The 26,987-nt window shown below is 42.3% G+C and overlaps 1 protein-coding gene across 4 annotated transcripts in view; it reads left to right on the forward strand.

The window, feature by feature from the left end:
- Positions 1-827: 827 nt before the first annotated feature.
- AADAT (aminoadipate aminotransferase) overlaps positions 828-26,987 on the forward strand; it is a 47,847-nt gene continuing 21,687 nt past the window's right edge. For 2 of the 4 annotated variants that reach the window (XR_010091249.1, XM_063458173.1), the window contains exons 1-4: positions 828-849; positions 9,306-9,374; positions 23,535-23,703; positions 25,912-26,044. Coding sequence is in view for 3 of the 4 variants with exons in the window: in XM_063458173.1 (XP_063314243.1) it covers positions 837-849; positions 9,306-9,374; positions 23,535-23,703; positions 25,912-26,044 (384 nt within the window). In the remaining variant the exon portion in view is untranslated. Of the gene's footprint in view, positions 850-6,279; positions 6,382-6,454; positions 6,476-9,305; positions 9,375-23,534; positions 23,704-25,911; positions 26,045-26,987 lie in introns of those variants that run through there. The other 2 variants (XM_063458174.1, XM_063458175.1) reach the window with 2 other exon arrangements.

Consider the following 26,987-nt stretch of genomic DNA (forward strand, 5'->3'; position numbering starts at 1 on the left):
TAAAGAATTTAAAATATATATATATATATATATATATATATATATATGATTTAAACTTTGAAAAAAGAGCTCAACTCAAGAGTATACTAACTCCAGATATTAATGTGTAAAACTATTTAATCGAGAAACAAAATATATATGGAGAATCATTGTAACATTCTGACACACTAATTTGGTTTGTTATCTGAAAGATTATGTTGAACTCAACTGTTTATTACTTGTTTAATATTTGTCAAATTTGTGTAATAAAAAATGAAGTTTTAAAAAAAAATAAAGAATTATACTTGAGCAAAATAGAATCCAGTAGAAAAGCAAAGGCATGCACTAGTTTATTCATACACATTTCTATTTATACACACACGTTTTCATACACATATATACTTGATATGTATTTTATGTTTTTTGATGAGGTCCACACAGTTTTCTACCTTTTTGGTTGGAGTGCATAGTGTAGCTGATGGGGTTGTTCTGTGCATTTGTTGCACAGGGTTTACCAGCTCCCTTGGTGCCCTGCAGCTCTGTACTGATGCCAGGACTGAGTGATGTTGAATCCCAGATTGCTGCAAGACTATAAGGTGCATCTAGTCCCTTTTTACAGTAATTTTTACAGACTGTTTGACAAAGTAATGATCATTCAACTTGGATTATCAGTGAGGCAAACAATCTGGCCAATAAACTAATTTATCTGTGACTTGTGCTAATTATTTACCATTGTCCTGCCCATTTGAACTGTTGTCAAGTGTAGAACTGCACTCTTTGTAGAACTGCAAACTTTCCTCCTCCAAACAAAGGTAGCAGACGAAACGTCTAAAGCTTTTCAAAAGAAGGGGGGAAAAATGGAAATGAAAGGTAAACAGTAAACTCATTTTAGTATTGAATTAATTTGTGTGTAAATACTATGTAACACCTTTCCTACTTTTAGTTTTACTAATGCTCACATTTATCCCTGTGACAGAGCTCCCGTACCTCCACCCTGTCTGCTTCCTAGCTATGATAAGGGACCCTGGAATGCTTCAGCACCAGTCCCCAAAATTCGACTGGGGTCACCAGGGCCATCTTTAATAATGATTGGACCCTGTGCAAAAATTAGCTTGGGCACCCTGAACCCTGTTCCCTATCTCCCGCTCACTGGCATGTAATCACACCCTACACCCCACCGCAGTGACTGCACTAAAGTAGAGAGGGCCATGGTGCAAGAATTTTTTGTGCTTTTTTATCACAAGGTTGGCCAAAAGGTAGATCCCCATCTGTCGTGCAGCTCCAACAATGCTTTGACAGCTGGGCATTTTCCCTTGTTTGCAGAGTTGTATTTAGCACTGAGCAGTGTTTGTGTCTTTGAATGTAAGTTCTGTATGGAGTATAGTTAGTGTGAATGTAGGAGTATGTTTGTATGTGGTGTTGGTGTTTGATTGCAAGCATGTATTTATGAGTAGTTTTTTTAATGCAAGGGTTTGTTTATATATAATTTTGGCGTTTAACACAGAGGTATTTTAAGTGTTGAAGTTGGAATGCAGTGGTGTATTTGTTCATCATGTGAGTGTTTGAATGTTGAGATGTACGCACATGAACATATACACTGCCACACAAACACACAGGCAGATATACACACTAAAAAACATGCAGACACACACTGACACATGCAGCTACTGATACACACACTGAGACAAACACACACAGATACACAAACTGACAACATACAGATACACAATGACAGCAAACAGATACTCAGACACATATGCTGACAGACACACTGACACACATAGACACATTCTGACACACGCTGACAGACATACTGCCACACACTGACAGACAGACATACACACAGACATCCTGACACTGGCAGACATATTGACACGCACACACACAGACATACAGACACACACATTGACAGACAGACATACTGACACACACACAGACATACTAACACACACACACACACAAACAGACATACTGACAAACACACAGACATACTGACACACACACAGACATACTGACACACACACACATGCTGTATTTACATTTAGACACCCTCCAGGTTCTTACCTTTTTCTGGAGGGGGTTTCCCTGGGGTCCAGTGGCAGGCTGAGGCAGTTGAGAGTTATCCTCTGGAACTCCTAGCCTAGCCCCCTCCTCCAGCACAACTCTGATCTCCGGTGGGAGGAAGTGACGCGCGGCACTCACTTTCTCCCAGCCAGCTGTTGAACAGGAAGGGGCCTGGTCACGCTGTTTAAGCACCACACCGGGTCCCTGCTGACAAATGCCCATCGGGTGGCACTTAGTGCATGGACCACCCAGGGGGCCTCCTTAGTGTGCGGGCCAGTGCAGCTCTGTGCAGTCGCACCGCCTAGTCCATGGGGGCTGCTCAAATCGTGGGTCCCATGGGGCAACTGCTCTGGGGCCACCCAGGAGTAACTGGGACTGGGACAGCTTCTCCGTTTGCCCCGCATTAAAGACGCCCCTGAGGGGCACTGAGAACTTCATCCACCGTGGACCAGGCTGCAGCCCTCTCGTTCCAGGCAGGTATAGTCCCCACCAGGGCTGCCATCAGAAATTGTGGGGCCCCTCACACAGCTCAAGGTCTGGGCCCCCGTGTGCCAGCCTCCAAGCCCCGCCTCCAAATCCTGCCCACAGGAATACACACACACAGACACAAAAGGACACAGACACAGAAAGATACACACATACTAACAGACACACATACATATAGACACATACACAGATACACACACACACTGACTTACATACATACTCACATACTGACACACACACATACATACATACTGACAAACAGACATACATACAAACTGACATACAGACATACACATAAATACATAACGGCATACATACACATACATAGATATATACATACACAGATACATACATACACACACACACACACACAGACAGACATACACACTGACATACACACACCCTGACATACACACAGACATACTGACACACACACAGACATACACACATACATACACACAGACAGACAGACATACACATAGACAGACATACACACACAGACATAAACACACACAGACATAAACACACACTGACATACAGACATACACACAGACAGACATACAGACATACACACAGACAGACATTCACACTGACATACAGACATACACACTGACATACACACAGACATACACACACAGAGACATACACACTGACATACAGACATACACACTGACATACACACACAGACATACACACACCTCATTTGTCAGCCACCCTCCTCTTACCTTTAAGTTGCAGGAGGGTGGCTGGGGATGATGGGAGTGAGCGGATGCCTCTCCTCTCTCCTCTCCTTTTTCCTCTCCTCTGCTCTCCCTCCGCTCTCCTCCCGCGCGCAGTAAGCTGGGAGGAAGTGACACACACACACACTGACAGAGACATACACACACACACACACACTGACAGACAGACATATACACACACACACACTGACAGACACACACTGACACACACACACACTGACAGACACACATACACACTGACAGACATACACACACTGACAGACACACACACACTGACAGACAGACACACACACTGACAGACAGACAGACATACACACTGACAGACAGACATACACACAGACAGACATACACACACACACAGACAGACATACACACACACACAGACAGACAGGTTCAGGAGGGTGGCTTACCTGGGATCCAGAGTGCTGCCTGAGGTAGTTGGGAGTTGGAGGAGCTGGTCCTGCCCAGCCCCCCTCCTCTCTGCCCTCTGCTGTCTTCTTGGGAGGACTTCCTCCAAGGCTGCGTGAGGGGGCCGGCGGTAGCTCCACCCCTGCTGGGCGCCAGCCGCGCTGTGTGCTACAGAGGAAGCAGGGATATGACGTGTTCATATCCCTGCCCCCTCCACACAGTCCGCGGCACTGCAGCTTGGCGCTCGGCCACGTTACAAGAAGTGACCGGCAGGAGAGGGGAGCTGTGCGCTTCCCTCCTGCCGGTCACCGGGACATTTGCGCCCCCGGGCCGGTGCGCCCTAAGGCGGCTGCCTGAGCCACCTTATGGACGCGCCGGCCCTGGGTGAAGGCTGGCGGCCGGTGGCGGCTACACGGGCCACATGACGAGGTCTGGCGGGCCGGATTCGGCCCGCGGGCCTTGTGTTTGACACCCGTGGTCTAGACCATGTGTTTACTCCAATGTTTCTGCCATTGTACAGGGTTAGTGAAGCCTTACAGACTGAAGTTCATTGTGCAATCAGCAGCCATATATTAATTCACAGAACACCTCAGCAATTATTTTGGAAAGTTATTCCATGAGCATCCAATAGGTACTTTTAGTGCTAATTGAGCCGCTTTGCATAGGTGTTGAACTGGAACTAATGTGGATCTATTTACAGGCAGTTTGGTAAATTTTAAATTAATCCTAGTGTACTAAATCTGTAATGTATCCTCCAATCCTTTAATATGCTTCTGCATATCCAATATGTACTGAATAACCATACTGTCAACCTTGTCATATTTAAACACAGAGCAGATGGGAGAAGTCTCTGTTGGGTGGAAAAACAGGTCAGTTGGCAACAATAAATAACCCTGTAAAGAGGAGGCGTAGTTACTTCTCCTGTAAACACATTTACAGATGCATCAGCTGGATTTTAGGTTGCACCCTGCTCAAAATCAAATTCAGGTGCTAGATAAGTATTTAAAATGAATGAGCTCCTTCACGCAGCATCATAATTCTACCTACTGTTAGACAGCACTATGTCTCTTAATCCATCCCAAATATTATCCCTCAGTTCCTGGTTATTGTCACTTTTCACGGTTCCCTGGAGTACTGGAAAAAATCAATGACTTTTTTTTTTGTATTTTTTTTTTTTTTGCAGTGCCTAAGCTGAGTACAGACAAGCTAGAGGTACCCCACGGCATTCCTCAAGCATAGCATCACATGTCACAATTGGGATATTTAGAAAGGACATGCACTATTTTCTTATATAATAGAAACAAGCTAAACATCACGCTAATCAATCAATATTAGCTAGTACAGTCAATTGAACTAGATATGCTCGTTATATTGTAATAACCTGGGTATCTAGTCAGACATGGTGATATAACAAAGTGTTACGTTAGGTAAACATGCTAATAAGATCGCTGTTAATGTACCCCTGGGTGCGGTGTCAGTATTATACTGTACTGCAGCGATATTAAGCAGTGTATGGAGAGGTAACAGAAATGGAAGCAAATCATAAGAAAAAGCATAACACACAAAGCTTGGTGCATGGCATGTAAAACGCAAAAATAGCTTCTCTGATTGTTAAGGAGAAAATACGTCCAGGTATCAGTCCCAGAGGCTAGCTTAGGCGATTCAACAGCACCTGTGCGAGTGTAACATAACATTTATGGAGACATCAATTTATCAGCTCATGTTGGTTGGCTTCAGAATGACAGAGCACAAGTCCTTCACAAACCACACTCCGGCCATGTCTTGAAGTGTCGTCAGCGAATATTGAGATGTATTTATTATTTGTGTACTACCAAACACTATCTGGAAGTGGAGTGCCTCTGAAACTTTAACCCCTTAAGGACCAAACTTCTGGAATAAAAGGGAATCATGACATGTCAGACATGTCATGTGTCCTTAAGGGGTTATTAATTAAAATGTACAGAACAATCTAATTTAGCAATCAAGAAAGTGGTGAATTCTCTTCAACTCTTTAAATCCAAAGGTAAGAAAGGGAATCCTTCAAATGCTAAGGTACAGGAATTAAAGGGGCCCCCTTGCACATCCACTATAGATGCATTGGGCAGTGTAGTTTGCAGTTTGATGCTGGTGGGATTTTAGTATTTTAGTATTAATCTTTCCTTGTTTTCCTATGATTTTATTAAGCTTTGATACATAAGGACACCATTGCACCCTTGACGTTGAAGCTCAGCTGTTTTCCACAGTGGAACGTTGGAAGGAAAAAAAAAAACTATAACTCTTGGAAGCATCTGCTGTATCCACAAAGCTCAAAAGTCTCTGTTTATTTAGCTCTGCTATCCCTCATAAAATACTCCAGAGTTCGAAATTCCTAACTCTAACCCATAAAACTCCAAAGTTTGCCCCTAATCTCGTGTTGCTGTATCTCCCTGCCTCTCTCTCTAATCTAGTTGGTTAACTTGCTGGGTCCTAGCACCAGACGGCCACTGTCTATCCTTACATTGTATTTTACAAATGCGGCATATTTGTTGAAAGGAATACAAGTTGCAAAGACCTTCTTATTCAACGCGCATGCTCCAGCAGTATGACTCACGTTGGTTGCTCTGGGCTTTATTAGTGCTGCCTGGCTGAAGAGTTCTAGTACAATGACCTAAGGCAGCAAGGGAGCTGTGTGAAAACGTGTTATACATTGCCTTGCTTATATCAGGTATTTGCATAATCATTATTAGCGTCATACTTAGTTATTACAAGATGATGTCTGCATTCCATCGTGGAAACACATGCTGGCAATAATTCATTCTGTACATTACGTTGTATCTGTATACATTGTTGAATCAATACATTACTGATATTTCTAATTTATTATTTTCCTCTTAGGTGTACTAATGCTTACTGAGTACTAATATATATTATATACATATATATATTTTATTTTTCAATAAGACTGTGCACAGCTGTTCTTTTTGTCTCACAAATAAAGCAATGTATATTTCAACTTCCAAATAATAAATTGAAATTCATTTAAAATATTCTCCCGTTTTATTGTCTCCTTGTAGCTTTCATTTTCCCAGTTATGTGACCCCCTTTCTCCTCCTAACCTTTCTAATTCTACTACTCATAGCTTTTAGAAAAAAAAAACAATAATTATTGCTCCTGTTTTCCCCTCTATTGCTTCCTTTTTTTTCTTTTTATCTGTGAACCATATGGCAGGTAAATACTCCTATCACTGTACTGCTGTCACGATACCTACCTGTTCAATGCCATTGTGTTGCTCCCATTCACAGGTCGTATGGGCCGCATACACCATTGGGCCGCACAGCCTGCCTCCTCATAGACATGTAAAGGGGAATGCAAGTATACTCACCCGTCCGATGTTGAACCACTTTTCCTCTCTTGCGTAGGCCGACTGCACCACTTGGCTGTGCGTTCTCACTTCCCATAGCAATTAAGATGCTCCCCGCTCGAATGGCGCATCCTTATATGTAATGAAATTGCAAAACTTTACATCATGTCTTAAAGTATCCACATCACTTAGGTGACCTAGTTCTGGTTATTTTTGGAGTCGCAGAGATGACATGGACCAATTATGAGTAAAATAAGCAAATATAATGCTTGTTTAGGTCCTTATTCAGTGCCCTGTCATGGTTTCTACCTTGGTACCTGTATAGTGCGTTCAGTAAGTCTCTCTTGTATTTCTAATATTGACCTTGGCTTGTTCTTTGACTTTGTGTACTTCTGGAATTCTGACCTGGCTTGTTTATATGTATATCGGTATTTCTATAATCCTGACCGTGGCTATTTCTGACTTTGTCTCTATCTATTAATAATGTTGCGTTCGGCCACTCTAAGACCCGGTAATACATCTATTTCTGACCCTCCACATGTGGGTTTCCCATATCCTGTAAGTTAAGGTAATCACCCAGTGACAACTGTAAAATTTATACATATTATATTCTATTCGTTCACCTGCCCTCTCCCCCCCCCCTCTATTCCCCCCAAAAACAAATGTGTTTTTTTTATTTGCTGGTGTGTGTCTGTGCCAAGGTGTGTATCTTTGTTTGTATGTGCCAGTGTGTGTATCTGTGTGTGTGTGTAGCTGACATACAGATAGTGGCACACAGATACACACACCTTGACACATTTGTGCGTATGTATCTGTGTGTCAAAGTGTGTATCTGTGTGTAAAAGGGTGTGCATCTGTGTTTGTATTTGCCGGTGTGTGAATCTGTGTGTCTTTGTGTGTATGTATCTGACACACACACACAGTGGCACACAGATACACACACCTTGACACACAGTGTGTATCTGTGTGTCAAGGTGCGTGTATCTGTGTTTGTATGTGTATCTGTGTGTCAGTGTGTCTGACACACAAATACACATACTGACAGATAAACACACCTTGACACACTTACACACACTGACAGACAGACACTGAGACACATATATATACACAGCGAAACATACACACACTTTGACACACAGATGCACACACTGACACAGATACACATAGACACATATGTTTGACTTATATTCTTCAGGGCTGCTGGCTGAGGATGGTGTGCCAGGTTGGCAGCTACTCACTCTCCGCTGGGCTCTCTCTCCCTCCAGCCGGTGCACTCTGTCTCCCAGCATCCGATACAACAGGGGTCCGGTCGTGGTCTTAGACACCCACCGCGCCTGACCCGACCCCTGTTTAGCGATACCCATCGGATGGCCCTAAATGTTTGGGCCACCCAACGGGCAAATCGACGCGGAACCCCAATTTTGTTCTCGCGGAACACTAATTGGGACACGCTGCACTATAGAATCCCTTTCATAATATAATTCCTACATTTTGCTTAAACCTGGTTGTAGGTTATTGTCCCCACCATATATGTTTTCATCCTTAATCCTATAGCGGTTAGTGATCTCATATGGGAAAAAAGGGACATATGCTGGTCTCCGTCCCTATGCAGCTTCTTCTTTTTCTCAACTTTTCCCCCTTCTCTTCTCTCTACTACCCCTTCTGTTTACATTATTCTAGTTTTTCCTGTTTTCCTTGATATACTATTATGATTACTTACCCTATTCCAAGAAATTATAAAAATGTTACCTTTTAAGTCTTTGCATATTTTGTGAACTTAAAACGTGGTGGTTGAGTGTGCAATACAGGGATATGCTAAATAAACTCACCTGAACCACCCGTGGCTTAACCTGTGCTGTGTGTGACGAACTATGGCAATCTGTTGGATAATGTGCAAGAATATGTCTGTTGTCATCAGCTGCCACAAGCAACCACTAATGGTGGGATATAGCTGGGCAGCTTCCTCTTATTGGTACATTTAGTCAGAAATTGGGTCCTATATTAGACAAATTAGCCTCATATATTTCTTCTAATTTCATGGGAATTTCAATGTAATCATTATATTTTTTTTATAATTTTAAACAATCTGTCTTTATGACAGGCTAAAAGAATGACAGTGCTGCTTTAGGTAACATGATTGTACAGAATTATAGCGGCAGGTGTACAATTATCAAGTAAATTTTTTTCTTCGATTTAACTGCTCAGTAGAAATGTGTGTGTGTGTATATTCTTCAAATCCACCTTATCAGTTCTTGTGATCCATGTATATTTTACTATTTGCCTTGCAGATATGAATTATGCACGCTTTATCACTGCAGTGAGTGCTGCTAGAAAGGTGTCTCCTATAAGAGCAATGAGTAAGTGCAAACATTTAACTTTTTTCTTTTGACAATCTTTGTATTTAGATTTTGTAAGTTAATGTACAACCATATGTGAAGAAATAAACAGAGGTGAAATAACAGTAATTGGCAGATGTATGAATAGATCTGATCGCTCTACCTTCAACACCCACCCCACCACCCAACCATAAGATAACCCCCTCCATAACCCTTCTGCGTTGACATGTTGCTTCCAGTGAATGGGGTGTTAAACATATGCGTTAACAGTTCTCACAGGTATAATTTTGCACAATACATATAAAGTTGGACTTCAGTGGAGTACTCCTATGACGGATTGTCCTGCCTCTTTCTCATATAGGTTGTGGACCCTTCATTACTGAGGCCCTCATTGTTTGTGGCTGTGTTAGCTGAACCTTTGCAAGTCAGGGTAATATCTTAGGACTCATAGTAGACCATTTTATCTATTCATGCAGTAGTTATTTCTAATATAAATATTTAGAAACTTGGTTTCTAGCACGTATGCTTGAGGTAGAAAGGCAGCTGAAACACCCAAACCAGCGTCTCTCAATTCCGGTCCAGTACAGTTTGTAGAGCTAACTTTGCTCTACAATCTGAATGTGCTTGGGCGGTACATTCCCCACCTAGGAATATTCTGTGGATTCTTAAAATTGCTTTCTTGCACAGGTTTTCCACCTAGGTGTGGTGACTCAGGATGGTGTTCACTCCACCTTGGGTTCTCACAGGTTTGTTCGTAGGTTGGTACTTAAAGGACCACTCTAGGCACCCAGACCACCTCAGCTTAATGAAGTGGTCTGGGTGCCAGGTCCCTCTAGGATTCCCTCCAAATCCTCTAGTGGCTGTCTCACTGACAGCCGCTAGAGGCGCTTGCGTGATTCTCACTGTGAAAATCACAGTGAGAGCATGCAACCGTCCATAGGAAAGCATTGTAAATGCTTTCCTATGCGACCGGCAGAATGCGCGCGAAGCTCTTGCTGCGCATTCAGCCGAAAGGGAGGATCGGAGGCGGAGAGGAGGAGGAGAGCTCCCCACCCGGCGCTGGAATAAAGGTAAGTTTTAACCCTTTACTCTCCATCCAGCCCCGCGGGAGGGGGCACCCTCAGGGCACTATAGTGCCAGGAAAACAAGTATGTTTTCCTGGCACTATAGTGGTCCTTTAGCATATAACAAACAAGTATACAAAATTATAGTGCTCACTGTTGTTGTCAATAGAATAATAAAATTAGGAGAGGTACTCCCAAATAGAGAGCAAAAATTAGGTTTTGCTCAATCCACAGTGCTCAAGTGCTATTTTCCCCACCAAAGGAGTGTGTGGTCCCAAGCTCCACAGAAGGTCAGAGTGAAGTCCACCGAGGTTAGCGAATAGCTGCTTTATTTAATACACTAGTACATAAAATAATAAAAGCAATACAAAGTAGTAAAATAATACTCATTTTGCCACAAGGAGGCTATTTCAGAAGGATACATCCTGAGTCACCACGCTAGAAACCAGTGATTTCAGTGAAATTCCAACACAGTCAAAATTAGTTTTTTTGATTTAAAGATTCTATATTTATGAAAAACTCATTTTTCAAGGGAGGGGTGGGCAGTGTCACTTGCTTTATTGGAGGCCTGTACATTCTAGAATTCACTTTTGTAATTTTGACAGTTACGCCATCATGATATACCATGTGTCATTGAAGACAACCGAACCTATTTTACTTAAGACCGCAGGGCGTTCTATGCCATCCTTAAGTAAGCGGCTCTAAACGCCGCAGGGCGGCATAGAACGTCCCCGCGATCCTGTGTACTTACCCGGTCGCCGGCGATCCCACGCCGGCGATTGCGGTATGGGGACTTACCTGGCAGCCCATGGAGTCCCCCTCCTTCCTCTTCGGCCCCTCTGACCTCGCGATCACATGGACGGCATAGCCGTCCAAGGCATTGACAGCAAGGGGAGTGCCTGTAATGACAGGTACTCCCCCTGCTGTCTGAAAAAAAAAAAAAAAATCATGTTAAAACAGTGTACAATTAAAATATATATACTTAAGGCGTGGCCGGACCAGCGAAGTGAGCAGTCGCATGTCAGCAGCGCTCCGTACACCAAACGGATAAACAATCATAACTAGCCCGAAATACGGCACATACCGACACCCGCAAGTACTCCAGACCCGTGCATAACCATGGGGAAGAAGCTTAAAAAGCTAAAGACTCACCCGGGAGATGGCAGCAGGAAGATTGGAGACCTCTTTCCAGTGAGGCCTACCTCAAAGATGGCGGCCGCAATTAACTCCCAAGACTCATCCTCCGAGGAGGAAACACTGGATGCACCTGACGCCATACCAGAGGCCAGGGATCCGTTTGCGACAGCCCCTATGGGCGACCTGGGAGCTCCAGCCACAAAAGGCAACATAGTAAACCTACTAAAAAATGTGCGCTCCTGGTTCCACGCCGATATGGCAATACTGCGGGAAGACGTTACGGCGGTGACTGACAGGGTAAGAGTTACAGAAGAGGACCTATCCACAGTCATACAACGCCAAACAGACACGAGCACACAAGTCCAAAAACTCGAGACCTCACACAAGGCGCTGCAAGACAGATTGGACATGCTGGACGACGCACGGCGACGGAACAATGTGAAAATACGGGGCATAGCAGAAACAATAGATGACAAAGAGCTCCCCCACTTCCTCCGAAGGCTACTTGCAACGATCTTACAGCCCAGGCAAGCAAAACACACACCCTAGAGGGCTACTACAGGCTCCCTAAATCAGCAAGGGCTCCAACAGCAGCTTCCCGCGATGTCCTTCTTCGCTTCCAAACCTACCGCGACAAGATGGCGGTTGTGGAGGCATTCAAGACCCAGAGCCCCTTCACATTTGAAGAGATGCAGCTCACCGTATTCCAGGACTTATGCAAAGCCACACTGGACTGGAGGCGCTTAGTTCGCCGGGTGACACTAACCCTCCAGGAAGCCGGCATCAAGTACAGGTGGGGGCCAACCCACTCCCTCACTGCCACCAAAGGAGACAACACCTTCCAACTCACCTCGCCCGACGACTCCGGTGCCTTCCTGCACAACCTGGGGCTAGCGCAAGCCACCCGTCCCAGCACCCGCGCTGGAAGCTCATGGGACGATGCTAATATTGCTCCTTTTGTGCCCAGCTCTGCAGCAGGCACAGGTTGAACTCTATCGCCCTGGTGTCAGGACTTTCACTTTTGGGTCAGACCTAAGGGAGGACCCCACCATTCATTGAACTACGATACACGCCACCGCAAGTTATAATTGTTATTTGCTTTCACCTCATTTATAATTTACTTAAGTTCCTCTGCCACCAACAGAGGGTCACCTGAGGCCATGTTTCTTTAAGGCCCCTGGAAGGGACCATAATATGTCTTTAGCTACTGGGGCCCACACAGGGGACCATATTTCAGACCGTCCCTACCCTCCCTCCCCAGCCAAGACGGATAGAATACTCCCTCATCCCAACTCAGGAAGGGGCCCCATCCATCCACTCAGGCGGGAGCCCAGACTAACGGACTTCCCACGGTGTAGCCTGAAGGGGGAATCCCTATAGGCACACACCCCGAGAACAGGACGGTTGCCTCATGCAGCTCAGGGAACATGACCATCGCTAGCACTACCCTAAAGCCCAGGCACTCGCCTAGCGGCAAGTACATAGGGCTGACTAGACGCTGGGAAGCTTCACCGCACTGTCAGGACCCCCACCCTGCTCCTACCACTTAATCAAAATTACTCACTGTTAAGCTAATACACGAGACACGGTACTAGATGACACACAACCTCCCACACAACTCTGATACGACAGGCTGCAACGTGCCTCCAGAACTGTGGGCTCAATAAAAGCCTTCACATAATGTCCAGCAATAGCATACGCGCCAGCAAAGGCATATCATGCAACACCAAGTATCATCACTCTCTTATGCTGCCCCTCTGCCACCGCTAATACAGCACTACTTAAAAAACCTACCACAAGCCAACACAACCCACGTACACCTGACCAGAACGACAGGAACTGCAGGTCCAGCAGGTGACATAAAAAAGTTAAAGATATAGATAGACTAGGGTTGTCACGCATTGTATGTTTTAATGTTTCGAGTACTTACCTGTTTTAATTATTTACCTACTTGCAATATTTACTTCGCTGTTATAAATGGTTAGTGCAGCCAGAATATTCACTTATGTACCTAACATACTGCAGTAGTAGCACACAACACAGCATCCTAATTCACACACACGCAGACTTACTCGCAGTAACGCTCAACCCTTGTAAACCTGCTATATTGATCTCACCTGTATTTCATTTTATATCTTAAAATGTGCATATACTCTGGCCAATGTTACCGGCAAGTCTGTAACTCTTTACATGTACGTACGCTGTTGTGGCGCTTGTTACTGTACTGTACCTTCCTGCACTACAAAAATAAAGAATTTAAAAAAATATATATATATATACTTAGATCATATATATATTTATTATATATATGATCTAAGTGTTTGTGTGTGTGTGTGTGTGTGTATATATATATATACACTAAGTGTATTTTAATATTAATATATATTCATACATGAAAGTGTAGGTACACTGAAAACAGAGATGGGTCTGTTAGTCAATGAAGACCAGGAAAAGGCAGACATTTTAAATAACTATTTTTCTTCAGTATATATTAATGAGGATTCTATGGCAAGAGATATGCATATGATTGCTGCAACAAACTTGCAGATAACTTGTGATTGGATAACTCGAGACAAGGTGCTACAGCTATTAAAGAAAATGAATGTAAATAAAGCTCCGGGGCCTGACGGTATCCACCCACGAGTACTTAAGGAGCTAAGTGGGGAAATAAGTGAACCTCTGTATTTAATTTTTCAAGATTCTTTTGTTTCAGGTATTGTACCGGAGGATTGGAGGAAGGCAGATGTTGTTCCTATATTTAAAAAGGGTTCAAAATCCTTGCCTGGAAATTATAGACCTGTGAGCTTAACTTCTGTGACTGGGAAATTATTTGAACGGCTATTAAGGGATAATATTCAGGAATTCATTGGGAAGAGCTGTGTTATTAGCAATAATCAGCATGGTTTTATGAAACATAGGTCATGTCAAACTAACCTAATTGCATTCTACGAAGAAGTAAGTAGAAATATAGATCAGGGTGTTGCAGTGGATGTGATCTACTTGGATTTTGCCAAGGCATTTGATACGGTTCCTCACAATAGGTTAGTCTTCAAACTAAAAGAAATTTGTCTAGATGAATATTCTTGTTCTTGGGTAGAACATTGGCTTAAGGATAGAGTACAGCGAGTTGTCATAAATGGTACATTTTCAAGCTGGACAAAAGTGGTAAGTGGTGTCCCTCAGGGTTCTGTTTTGGGACCGCTTCTATTTAACATATTTATAAATGATCTTGAAATGGGCATTGAAAGCCATGTATCAGTGTTTGCAGATGACACAAAACGTTGTAAAGTAATAAAATGTGAGCAGGATATTGCCTTGCTGTAGAGGGATTTGGATAGATTGGGGGACTGGGTACTAAAATGGCAGATGAAATTTAACGTAGAAAAATGCAAAGTTATGCACTCCGGGGTTAAGAATGCACAAGCAGGGGCGGAGCTTGGAGCCGGAACGAAGCAGCCGCCATCTTCCAGAGCTCCGGAGCGAAAACAACCGAATCCTGTAAAAATCAACAGCATCCTGCAACGCACACAGCCCCCGACTAGTGGGTCGGCTCCAGGGTATAACACAGAACACGCTGATGCCCTAATTTTCTACCCCGGGCAGAAAAACCCGAAAATGAGGCCCCAGGGCCTACCTCACGGGCGGACAGCCGACGGAGTTCGCCTGGGGACTTGATCCGCGGTACACGCCGGAATATTACGCCCAGACAGAGGCAAGTACAATGGGACGCAGGTCACAAAAACAGCCTGCCCCCAATACTAGAACGCAGCGAGACATCAGCCAAATGCTGCAGTCCCCGGCCACATTACTTACCCAAACGCCCCGTGGGCCTTCACCAACCTCCTCAATGGAGGGAGAGCACACCGACATTTCCCCCTCCATCACTCACCTACCGGAGGCAAGGCAGAGGGCGGGAGACCCCCCGGACACACTCCTTCCCAAACTTGACCCCCAGCAGGCTCTGCAGAGGGCAGGGGACCACACACCGGCCTCCAAAAGTGACATCCAGGAAATGTTAGCCGGCCTGCAGAAAAACCTAAAACAAATGTGGGAAGATGACCTTGCGGTACTCACCACAGAAGTGCAGTCAGTAAAAGCACGCACACAAGCCACAGAATCAGGCCTGGCAGACCTAAAACAGGACCTCCAAACACTAGGGGACACAGTGCTGAGCCTAAAAGCAACACAAACCACGATGGCCAGACAACTAAATATTTTGGACGATAAAGGCAGGAGGAAAAACTTGAAAATACGGTGGGTCCCAGAAAATATACCACTTGAAGAACTGCCCCATTTCATCAGGCGCCTGGTAGCAACGGTCCTACCGTCGAAAGGGGCCAGACAATTTATGTTTGATGGCATATACAGGATAGCTAAGTCACCCCGGGCTCCAGAATCAGCGTCACGGGACCTAATCTTGCGCTGCTGCACCATGACTGATAAACTGGGAATCATGGCAGCGTTTCAAGGGAAGACCCCATACACATTCGAGACTTATCAACTCTCCATATTTCAAGACCTCAGCAGGGAAACACTCCTTTGGCGTAAAACGCTGAAACCAATCACTGCCACCCTTCAAGAAGCAGGCATCACCTACAGATGGGCGACCCCGAAGACCCTGTGGGTAACTAAGGAGGGAAAACACTACAAAGTCTCGGATCCAACAGAGGGACCGGCGCTACTCACAACACTGGGGCTAAAGACACAAGATAAGAACGCAATCTCGAGCATAGACCAGCGGGAAACAGAGCAGTAACCGAACCCAAAGGACCACACGAAGCCAAGACCTGACTTAAGAACATATCACATCAACCCCAGCTGAGGGGCACTGAGACTTTTCCAGATTTCCAGTTTGCCCCGTTACATTGGTTAACCTGTCCTACTTACCACCGTTACAGGAGCACACATACTCCGGAGTTTAATTAACACCCTCCTCTCTCTCCCCCCCCCCCCCCATCCCCAGGGTGACAGGGGAACTATGCACAAAGGGGCCTACACACGACCTCTACGACACCACTCGGCCAGCGACCCACCCTAACTAAGACATAGCTATGTAGGACTGACAGTCCAACATCAGACTACACATAAGTGTCACCCATAGCCGCACCATAGCAGTCATTTTCTAAGAGGGGACCTGAGCCACGCAACTAGATCACATGCAAATAGTCCGGACCGAGAGACCCCCCGCGCAACATAAACCTACTAGGGAATACCGTGGACACATACAAATAGTCTAACGACTCACAAGGAGCCTCTCCTAGAACCTCCTCATGATAGAGGACATAGACGAATTCTGACTCTCAAGCCCCTAGACATGACATCCACTACCAGGTTCTACAAAACAGGCAATGTTGGTGGGGACGGCACCTACACAGCGACAAACTCATACTCACTTACGCACGAACCACACTCCGCTACAACCCAACAGCCCTCATAAAGCAAAATTGTGCATGATGTTTCTTGCAGTTGTCTTGTTGTACCAAATCTAAAATGTCGATACTTTACCTTACTATATTCATAACAACACATGTTTGTGTATTTTTTCACATTATGCGCTGAAAAATAAAGAATTAAAAAAAAAAGAATGCACAAGCAATTTACACCCTAAATGGTAGTGAACTAGGGATAACCACACACGAGAAGGATTTGGGAATTGTTATAGACAACAAATTAGGTAGCCATATGCAATGTCAATCTGCCGTTGCTAAGGCCAGTAAGGTTTTGTCATGTATAAATAGGGGCATAAATTCTCGAGATGAAAATATAATTTTGCCTCTTTATAAATCGCTGGTAAGACCACACCTTGAATATGCTGTGCAACTTTGGGCACCTGTTCTAAAGAAGGATATCATGGCACTAGAAAAAGTGCAGAGACGAGCTACAAAATTGATAAAAGGAATGGAGCATTTTAGTTATGAAGAAAGGTTAAAAAATGTAAATCTCTTCAGTTTGGAAAAACGGCGCCTTAGAGGGGATATGATAACATTATACAAATATATTCGGGGCCAGTACAAACCATTATCTGGAAATCTATTCATAAACAGGGCTATACATAGGACACGAGGTCACACATTTAGGCTTGAAGAAAGGAGATTTCATCTAAGGCAAATAAAAGGTTTTTTTACAGTAAGAGAAATAAGGATATGGAATTCATTGCCGGAAGAGGTGGTTTTGTCAGTCTATACAGATGTTTAAATTGCAATTGGATAAATACTTGCAAAAACATAACATACAGGGATACAATTTCTAATTAGTGGGCTAATAGCTGCTTGATCCAAGGAGACATCTGACTGCTATTTTGGGGTCAAGAAGGAATTTTTTCCTAGTTTGTTGCAAAATTGGAAGCGCTTCAGACTGGGTTTTTTGCCTTCTTTTGGATCAACAGCAAAAGCATATGTGAGGAAGGCTGAACTTGATGGACGCAAGTCTCTTTTCAGCTATGTAACTATGTAACTATATCAAAGTACACGTACAATGATATTGACTAAATATATATATAATTATCATTATATATATATATATATATATATATATATATATATATATATATATATATATATTATAAAATAAACAAATATGTAAATACGTTAAAATAAAATGAAAATAAATATATATAAATGTGAAATTTCGTTCTAACTGTATTTTAAAATTAATATATATAAATATAGATATCAAAATGCATGTAGAACGAAATAATATATATATCACTATATATATATATATATATATATATATATATATATATATATATATATTAATTCTACGTATATATTTATGTAATAATTTTACATAATTAGGTCATTTTATTAATTACAATTTGCAGGACCTGCCTGACAACCCAGGCCACAAGTTCAGGGAATTTAATTTGCTAGCACTATATTTAACCCTGTAACTTTCCAAGACACCATAAAACCAGTACTGTTTTATTCGAAAGAATTCGTATGGTTTCAAAGGCAACATAACCAACCTGGCGAATTTCAATGTGAAAAAAACTGAAACGCAAGCCTTATATTTGACTGTGTAACTTTTGAAAACACCATAAAACCTGTACATGAGGGGTACTGTTATACTCGGGAGACTTCGCTGAACACAAATATTAGTGTTTCAAAACAGTAAAATGGATTGCAACAACAATATCGTCAGTGTAAGTGACATTTTTTGCATTTTTCACACACAAATGGCACTTACACTGACGATATTGTTGTGATACGTTTTACTGTTTTGAAACACTAATATTTGTGTTCAGCGAAGTCTCCCGAGTATAACAGTACCCCTCATGCACAGGTTTTATGGTGTTTTCAAAAGTTACACAGTCATACACAGAATGAAAATTACCCCCATGATGGCATAACATTTGCAATAGTAGACAACCTAAGGTATTGCAAATGGGGTATGTTCAGTCTTTTTTAGTAGCCACTTAGTCACAAACACTGGCCAAAATTGGTGTTTAAATTAGTTTTTTGCATTGTCACATATTAACACTAACTTTGGCCAGTGTTTGTGACCAAGTGGCTACTAAAAAAAGACTGGACATACCCAATTTGCAATACCCTGGGTTGTCTACTATTGCAAATGGTATGCCATCATGGGGGTAATTCTTATTCCTGGGCTACCATACGGTCTCAAAGGCAATGTAACCAATCTGGCGAATTTCAATGAGAAAAAACAGAAAAATTTAACACGTTATATTTGACTCTGTAACTTCCCAAAACACCATAAAACCTGTACATAGGGGGTACTTTTTTTACACGTGAGACATCGTTGAATGCAAATATGTGTATTTTATTGCAGTAAAAGCAAACCGTATTATGACATTCACAGTTAGAATGTCACGTAGAACTAACAAAAAATTTTACATTTCTTATTTTTCCCCATTTGTTTATATTTTATTCATATTAAATTACGTTTCATGGGGCGGAGCCAGCGCCTGAGCGAGCAAGTCGCAATACACGACAGCTCCGAGTTCGGGACCCGCCAAACCTTGCATTTCAGCGGCCAGAACAAACTCTGGGACCTGCAAACCGGTCCCCTACACCATGGAGAAGAAGGCAAAGAAAAGCCGAGCCGATCCGGGCCCCGGTTCCCAAGATATTGGCACTTTTCTGCGTCAGGCACAACGGCAAGTGCCCGCCAAGATGGCGCCGAGAGAGGCCTTTGCCTCCCAATTCTCGGATGCGGATAGTGTACCTGACTCTATTCCCGCTCCCGGGAGGACACAAATCATATCCCTGCCGCCTCACAAGCTAGGGGACGCGGCTCCAGCTACAAAGGCCGACATCAAGGCGCTAATGCAGGATATTAAGGCGATGTTCGACGCGGACATGGCACAAGTTCGAGGTGAGGTCTCGACGCTCAATGGCCGCGTAGGGTCAATCGAAGAGTCCCTTAAAGGCACCAGGGTGGCGCAAGTGGCCACGCTGGGATCCTTGCAAAAGCAGTGTGCAACGCTGACAGCCCAAATGGCCAGCATGGAAGACAAGGCCAAAGCTAGGAATTTGCGGATCCGAGGTGTTCCCGAAACGATCACCAACATGGAACTGCCACATTATTGCAGGAGGCTCATAGCCACGTTACTGGTCCCAAAGCAAGTAGGGATGGACTCCTGCTTTCGTCTCCCCAAAGTGACCAAGGCACCACAGGAAGCTACAAGGGACGTGCTCATTAAATTTATTCGGGATTCAGACCGAAGGGCCCTAATGGGAGCTGCAAAAGGCTCGCCTACAGTTACCTTTGAGGGTGATACCCTAATGTTATACAGAGACCTATCCAGTTACCCTGCAACTAAGGGAGAACTCCATCCCTTATAAATGGGGCCCGCACCGCCTCACGACGGAACATGCCGTGAAGCAGATCTCCATGTCTCATGTCTCTGAGGCATCTACCTTCTTACAGTCGTTGGGACTTTCCCTGCCGGCAGCATCTATGGGCGCCCGCCCGATATGGAACATGGAAGACATCACTCCGTTTGCACCCAGAGACATGGCACCGAAGGTGACAGGCCCCCTGACCTGAGACCCACCTAGTGGACATGTTACCTACAATTGGCCTTCGCTAAACACCAATGCAGGCCTGCGAATAGGACTTTCGGTACAAACTCATGTACTTGATATATCCGTTGATTTTATGTGTGTCTATTGTGTTTTTAGTTTAGTTCACTTTTACAGTTTACTTTCATAACATAATTCCTAAGAATACTCGTGTATTGATGATAGCTTGCAAAGTTTTTAGCTTACATAAACTATTGCATCTGGCTCCGTAAGCAAATAGCCTGCAATTCTGTTTAAGGTGACCTTCCCCTCCCCCCCCCCCCACGCTTAACTGTCTAAGCGGCCACAGGCCACGTACCCATGTACTCCCATAACATTACTCAAGAGCTCGCGCGCAACATTAGTCCCCACATCCTTAAGCTGAGCTCATATAGCTGGTCACAAGCGCCTTCCAAATATGCAGCATCGAATAAATACGCCTAGCAAGTGGGGGTTTTGAGGCGAATCTTTAAATAAAAAACGGGTGGATTGGCAAGGGTGCAAATATCTCCAACATGTGAAGTCTCATTTAAATGTATTGTATACATCTGTTCCTCTATATGCACCTGATGTAAAACAAGTTTGAATTCTGCATACCCACAAAAATAAAGAATAAAAAAAAAAAAAAAATAATAATAAATTACGTTTCATACCTAAATATTTGATGTTAAATGAAAGCCCGGTTTCCCCTGAATAAAATTATATATAATAAGTGCGGGTGCACATAATGTGAAAGAGGCGAATTACGCCTGAACAGACATATACCGCAAATTCCAGTTTTTGTTTACATTTTGTTTTGATCACAAGGTGTGCATTTGACTCAGTCCTTAAGGAGTTAAGATTATTTTAAACTCTTTCACTTTTCAGTTTCATTAATCATTTCTACCTAATTTAGTGCTTTGACTTTTTTTTTTAGGCACATTTTTGTGGTGCATTTTCTAAACATGATACACTCCAATAAACATTGAAATATCTTGCTTTTTGCAATGCTTTTTTAATAATTTCTGAACTGTCTGGGTTTTTTTTTTTTTTTTTTTTATTATCTGATAAGTCATTTCTTAGAAATAAGGCAGGCACACTTTTCACAAATAAATCAGAAAATCAGAAAAAGTATCTTAACTGAAATCAGAAATCTGACACCTTACATTGAATGCTTAACCCCGCAAGAGACCAGCCTCACATCCCACTCAACCATGTCTGCTATAACTGTTCAGCTGGTATACTCTCTATTTCAATACGAAAAGTTCTTCTTTTCTTTCCTAGGTGGCTTATCGGAAAGCTTCAGCCTGAAAATAGTTCAATGCAATGCTACTGAATACTGTTATTACCTAATTGCCTCACTAGTCTGTTAGCATACACGCTACTAACCTACACTTACTGGAAGTTCACATTATGACCCTCCACACTGGATATAGGCGATCCACTGACATACCTACCATTTTACCTTTTTGCTTAGCCTGAAAGTGTTAACTTAATTACATGCATGCTTAGAATATAAAAATGTACTGTTTCATGTTTGACATAAAAAAAATGTGCTGTATCAGAATGCCACTCATCGCTATGCCTTGTATATGCCTGCAGGAGCTGTTGTGGCCCGGCAAGTTTACTTGTATCCTATATGCACATACAAAAATAAAGAATTTAAAAAAAGAAATTGACACCAATAAGTTTTGCAATTCTGATTTCCTTCAAGATTTTAAGATTCTTATTTCTTTGTGAAAAATATTGCTGTTTATTCTGCATAGTAATTATAGCAGTTCTTCACAAAAGCGTATCAATGATTAAGCCAGTAACCGATGACAAGCCAGTAACGAGAAGAGGAGAGAACTACTGCTTTGTTTTATCCCCAATATAGTTCTGGACTTATTGGACTCTTACCCTTCTTATCAGCATATTTTTAATTTTAATCATTTTTCTTTGATGTCTGAATAGATGAAATACTGCTTTTATACCTTACCGGTCATCAAGTGAGTGCTTTCAGCTGTCCATCTATCGGATCCTACGATCACAAGGGGCTGATCCTTGGAGTGGTACTTCAACCACTCCACAATGGTGGAGTGTGGAATTTTTTTTCGTTTCAATTTTTATTCACCTTAAAGGACCACTCTAGTGCCAGGAAAGCATACTCGTTTTCCTGGCACTAGAGTGCCCTGAGGGTGCCCCCACCCTCAGGGACCCCCTCCCGCCCGGCTCTGGAAAGGGGAAAGGGGTTAAATCTTACCTTTTTCCAGCGCTGGGCGGAGAGATCTCCTCCTGCTCTCCTCCTCCGATCCTCCTCTTCTCCTCCCCGTCGGCTGAATGCGCACGCGCGGCAAGAGCTGCGCGCGCATTCAGCCGGTCACATAGGAAAGCATTCATAATGCTTTCCTATGGACGCTGGCGTGCTCTCACTGTGAAAATCACAGTGAGAAGCACGCAAGCGCCTCTAGCGGCTGTCAATGAGACAGCCACTAGAGGACATAGGGGGAAGGCTTAACCCATTCATAAACATAGCAGTTTCTCTGAAACTGCTATGTTTATGAAAAAATGGGTTAACCCTAGAAGGACCTGGCACCCAGACCACCTCATTAAGCTGAAGTGGTCTGGGTGCCTAGAGTGGTCCTTTAACAATATTGCACTAGGTCTGTGTCTACTTATGTTTTAGATTGGACAACCTGAGCAGACCGGTGCAAGTATATATTTTCTCTATTTGTGTATATTAGCCTGCACAGTTAACATATATGTGGTGATTTTCCAATATATATATTTGCATTTATGCACAAATTTGCATGACACTTTTGCATGCTTGGCACATTGTACAATTTAGCTATCCTAAATATCTATTTTGCGCACCTATCTTTCTATTGTTTAAATTAAAGCCGTTCTGCACAAATAATAAAATGGTTCCAATTCAAATGGTTGACATGTTTGTCTGTGAACCATTTCCATTCTTAATATTTCTATTTTCTTTACAGCTGATCTTCTGATGAGGTCTCCTCCATCTGTCATATCACTGGCAGGGGGCTCCCCTAACCCAGACACATTCCCATTTAAATCTGCCAGTCTGACTTTAACTGATGGATCCACTTTAGAAATTAAAGAGAGCATGATGAAAAGAGCTCTTCAGTACTCTGCTTCACCGGGGTAAATGATCTCATCTTGAGAATTTAATGTAAATTACAATTCTTGTATTTTAGTTGTTTTTTTCTTTAAAAACCTATGTTTATCAGTAAACACATTTAAAGACTCTTCTTCAACGTCAGCATGTATTTTCCCTGCTTTGGTTTGTCCTCTGTTTCACTATATACAGTTACAATCTTTTTGGAGAAAATAGCCGTCTATAGATGGCCATCTATAGACCTCTTATGTCAGAAGCACCACTAATTTATTATTAAGCTGTCACTAGTTAATAACCTTGGCAATTTAAGGCAGCCTACTTTGTAATACCTCGGCTGTGGTGAGAGTAGGGGAGAATGATTTTTGTGGATGCCATCCCCTGAGTTTTAGTGTACCCTTGTGCGTTGATTAGGATATATATATATATATATATATATATATATATATAAAACATGGGGGATGGTTGCACTCACCTGAACATGCTTAAATGGGGTGCTGCTGGGGGCCATATTATACAATAAACAATACACAAGATCCAGCGCACTCTCCTATCTACTAAACAGCAACTTCAATGTTGACAGATTTTATTAGTTTTTAAAAGTTTTTTTAAAAACACCTAATCTAGGCAAAAAAAATAATGGGGATTTAGTTACATTATATGATCATACATTGCATAAGCCTGCCACAACGTCAATGTACCCCATCTTTGGCAGGTCCTACTCTCACAGTCTAATGTCTGCTCTTATGAGATTAACCCACTTACTTGGGGAAAAAAATTCCATCTGAGGCTCTCTGCAGTACAAGGCTAAATAGGGACCTGAGATGAGGCACCTGTAACAGGGAGGGGTGCAAAGCCAAGGAGTTGGCTAGACTCCCAAATATATATATATATAGGAAACATGGGGGGATGGTTGCACTCACCTAAACATGCTTAAATGGGGTGCTGCTGGGGCCATATTATACAACAAACAATACACAAGATCCAGCGCACTCTCCTATCTACTAAACAGCAACTTCAATGCCTTTTTTTTGCCTAGATTAGGTGTTTTTTAAAAAAAACTTGTAAAAACTAATAAAATCTGTCAACATTGAAGTTGCTGTTTAGTAGATAGGAGAGTGCGCTGGATCTTGTGTATTGTTTGTTGTATAATATGGCCCCAGCAGCACCCCATTTAAGCATGTTTAGGTGAGTGCAACCATCCCCCCATGTTTCCTATATATATATATATTTGGGAGTCTAGCCAACTCCTTGGTTTTGCACCCCTCACTGTTACAGGTGCTTCATCTCAGGTCCCTATTTAGCCTTGTACTGCAGAGAGCCTCAGATGGATTTTTCCCCCCAAGTAAGTGGGTTAATCTCATAAGAGCAGACATTAGACTGTGAGAGTAGGACCTGCCAAAGATGGGGTACATTGACGTTGTGGCAGGCTTATGCAATGTATGATCATATAATGTAACTAAATCCCCATTATTTTTTTTGCCTAGATTAGGTGTTTTTTAAAAAACTTTTAAAAACTAATAAAATCTGTCAACATTGAAGTTGCTGTTTAGTAGATAGGAGAGTGCGCTGGATCTTGTGTATTGTTTATTTTATATATATATATATATATATATATATATATATATATATATATATATATTATTACTATTATTATTTTGAATTACAGATAATTAGGGATCTAGTAGGAATTGGAATAAGCCAACCCTTTTCACACCCTTATCCCTCTTTTCTCTTGTTTTATATCTAATTAATGCTCATACTTGATTTACCACCCTGAAATAGAATGTAGATAATTAACACCACTTCTAATGTAATAACTAATCTCACAGAAGGAGAGTATGTAATTCTGCCTGCTCCCCATTTTAATACATTTATGTTGCAAGAATGTTGTCTTGGTTCTTTTGATACATTTATATATGTCCATTCCAGTTTATGATTATGAACCTTACATTTTTATTTTTTCTATAATAAACGATATGCCATTTGAAATACACATTTACTGCAGGTTTGCAAGTTTTGTATGTATGGTTTTGTGTGTCTGCAAACAAATGGAAATGACATGTATTGTGAAATTACAATGGGCAGACCTACATTTTACTGAAATAACCATTGTACAGGTTACATGTTATAAAGCAACCTTATTATTTATTATTGTTGGCAAAAATATTTTAGATAAATTGGAGCAACAGTATTTTCATATATCAACAAGTTTTGTTTTGTTTGTCTCCTCTCAGAATATCTGAACTAATTTCCTGGCTAAAAGATTTGCAGAAAAACCTGCACAATCCACCAACAATGACCTACAGTCCCGAAAAAGGACAAATGGAACTGTGTATCACTACTGGCAGTCAGGATGGACTATCTAAAGTACGTTTTCACGTTACAGCTCATACAACCTGTGTAGAAGCTTGTACTCCTAAAGCAGCATTCAAATTATATTTTTGTTTGATTCAAGTTCAACCCCTCATTTATCATTTTAAGTAACACATCCACATTATCAGTGTCAAGTTTGTAAAATCTGAATGACATGATTAGATGCGATAGAAGGGAACAAGTTATCTTAGCCCATCATTTGCTAATTAGTATCATCCTGGCTGGATGAAATTTACATTAATAATGCGGAATTGTTAATTCTTCGTTATCAATGTGCCCAAATAGTGCCTATGTGGTTCTGGGAAAACCCTTGGTTTATAATGACGTGTTCTAAAATGACTTGTTATTAAACCGGGTGGAACTTCTTGGAGACACTAGGAATCAAACAAGGAACAGTAATGGTTAAGTTGTTTAGAATATCCTTCAACTGAATTGAATTTGTTATAATGCTGGTCTCCATCTAATATAATATATGTAATGCATTTAATGTCCTAAATGCTTAGTTTAAAATAAAAATGAGTTATTTCATGTAAAAAAAATCCTATATTCTTTAAGCAACACACCAGGATCCCACATACTATTATTCGTTTTATATGGCGCCAACAAATTCCGTAGTGCTTTACAACAGGTGGACTAACAAACATGTAATTGTAACCAGACAAGTTGGACACACAGGAACAGAGGGATTGAGGGCCCTGCGTAATGAGCTTACATGCTAGAGGGAGTGGGGTATAGTGGCACAAAATGTAAGGGAAGTATTAGGGAAGTAGATTAGAATAGATCATTGATACGCTTTTGTGAAGAAGTGAGTTTTTAATGATTTTTTTTGAAGGAATGCAGACTGGGGGAGCGTCTAATGGAAAAGGAAAGGGACTTCCACAGGAAAAAGTGCAGCCCTAGAGAAGTCTTGAAGGCGAGCATCAGAGGTGGGAGTACG

The sequence above is a fragment of the Pelobates fuscus genome, chromosome 6 (assembly GCF_036172605.1).
Source record: "Pelobates fuscus isolate aPelFus1 chromosome 6, aPelFus1.pri, whole genome shotgun sequence".
Taxonomy (NCBI): Eukaryota; Metazoa; Chordata; class Amphibia; order Anura; family Pelobatidae; genus Pelobates; species Pelobates fuscus.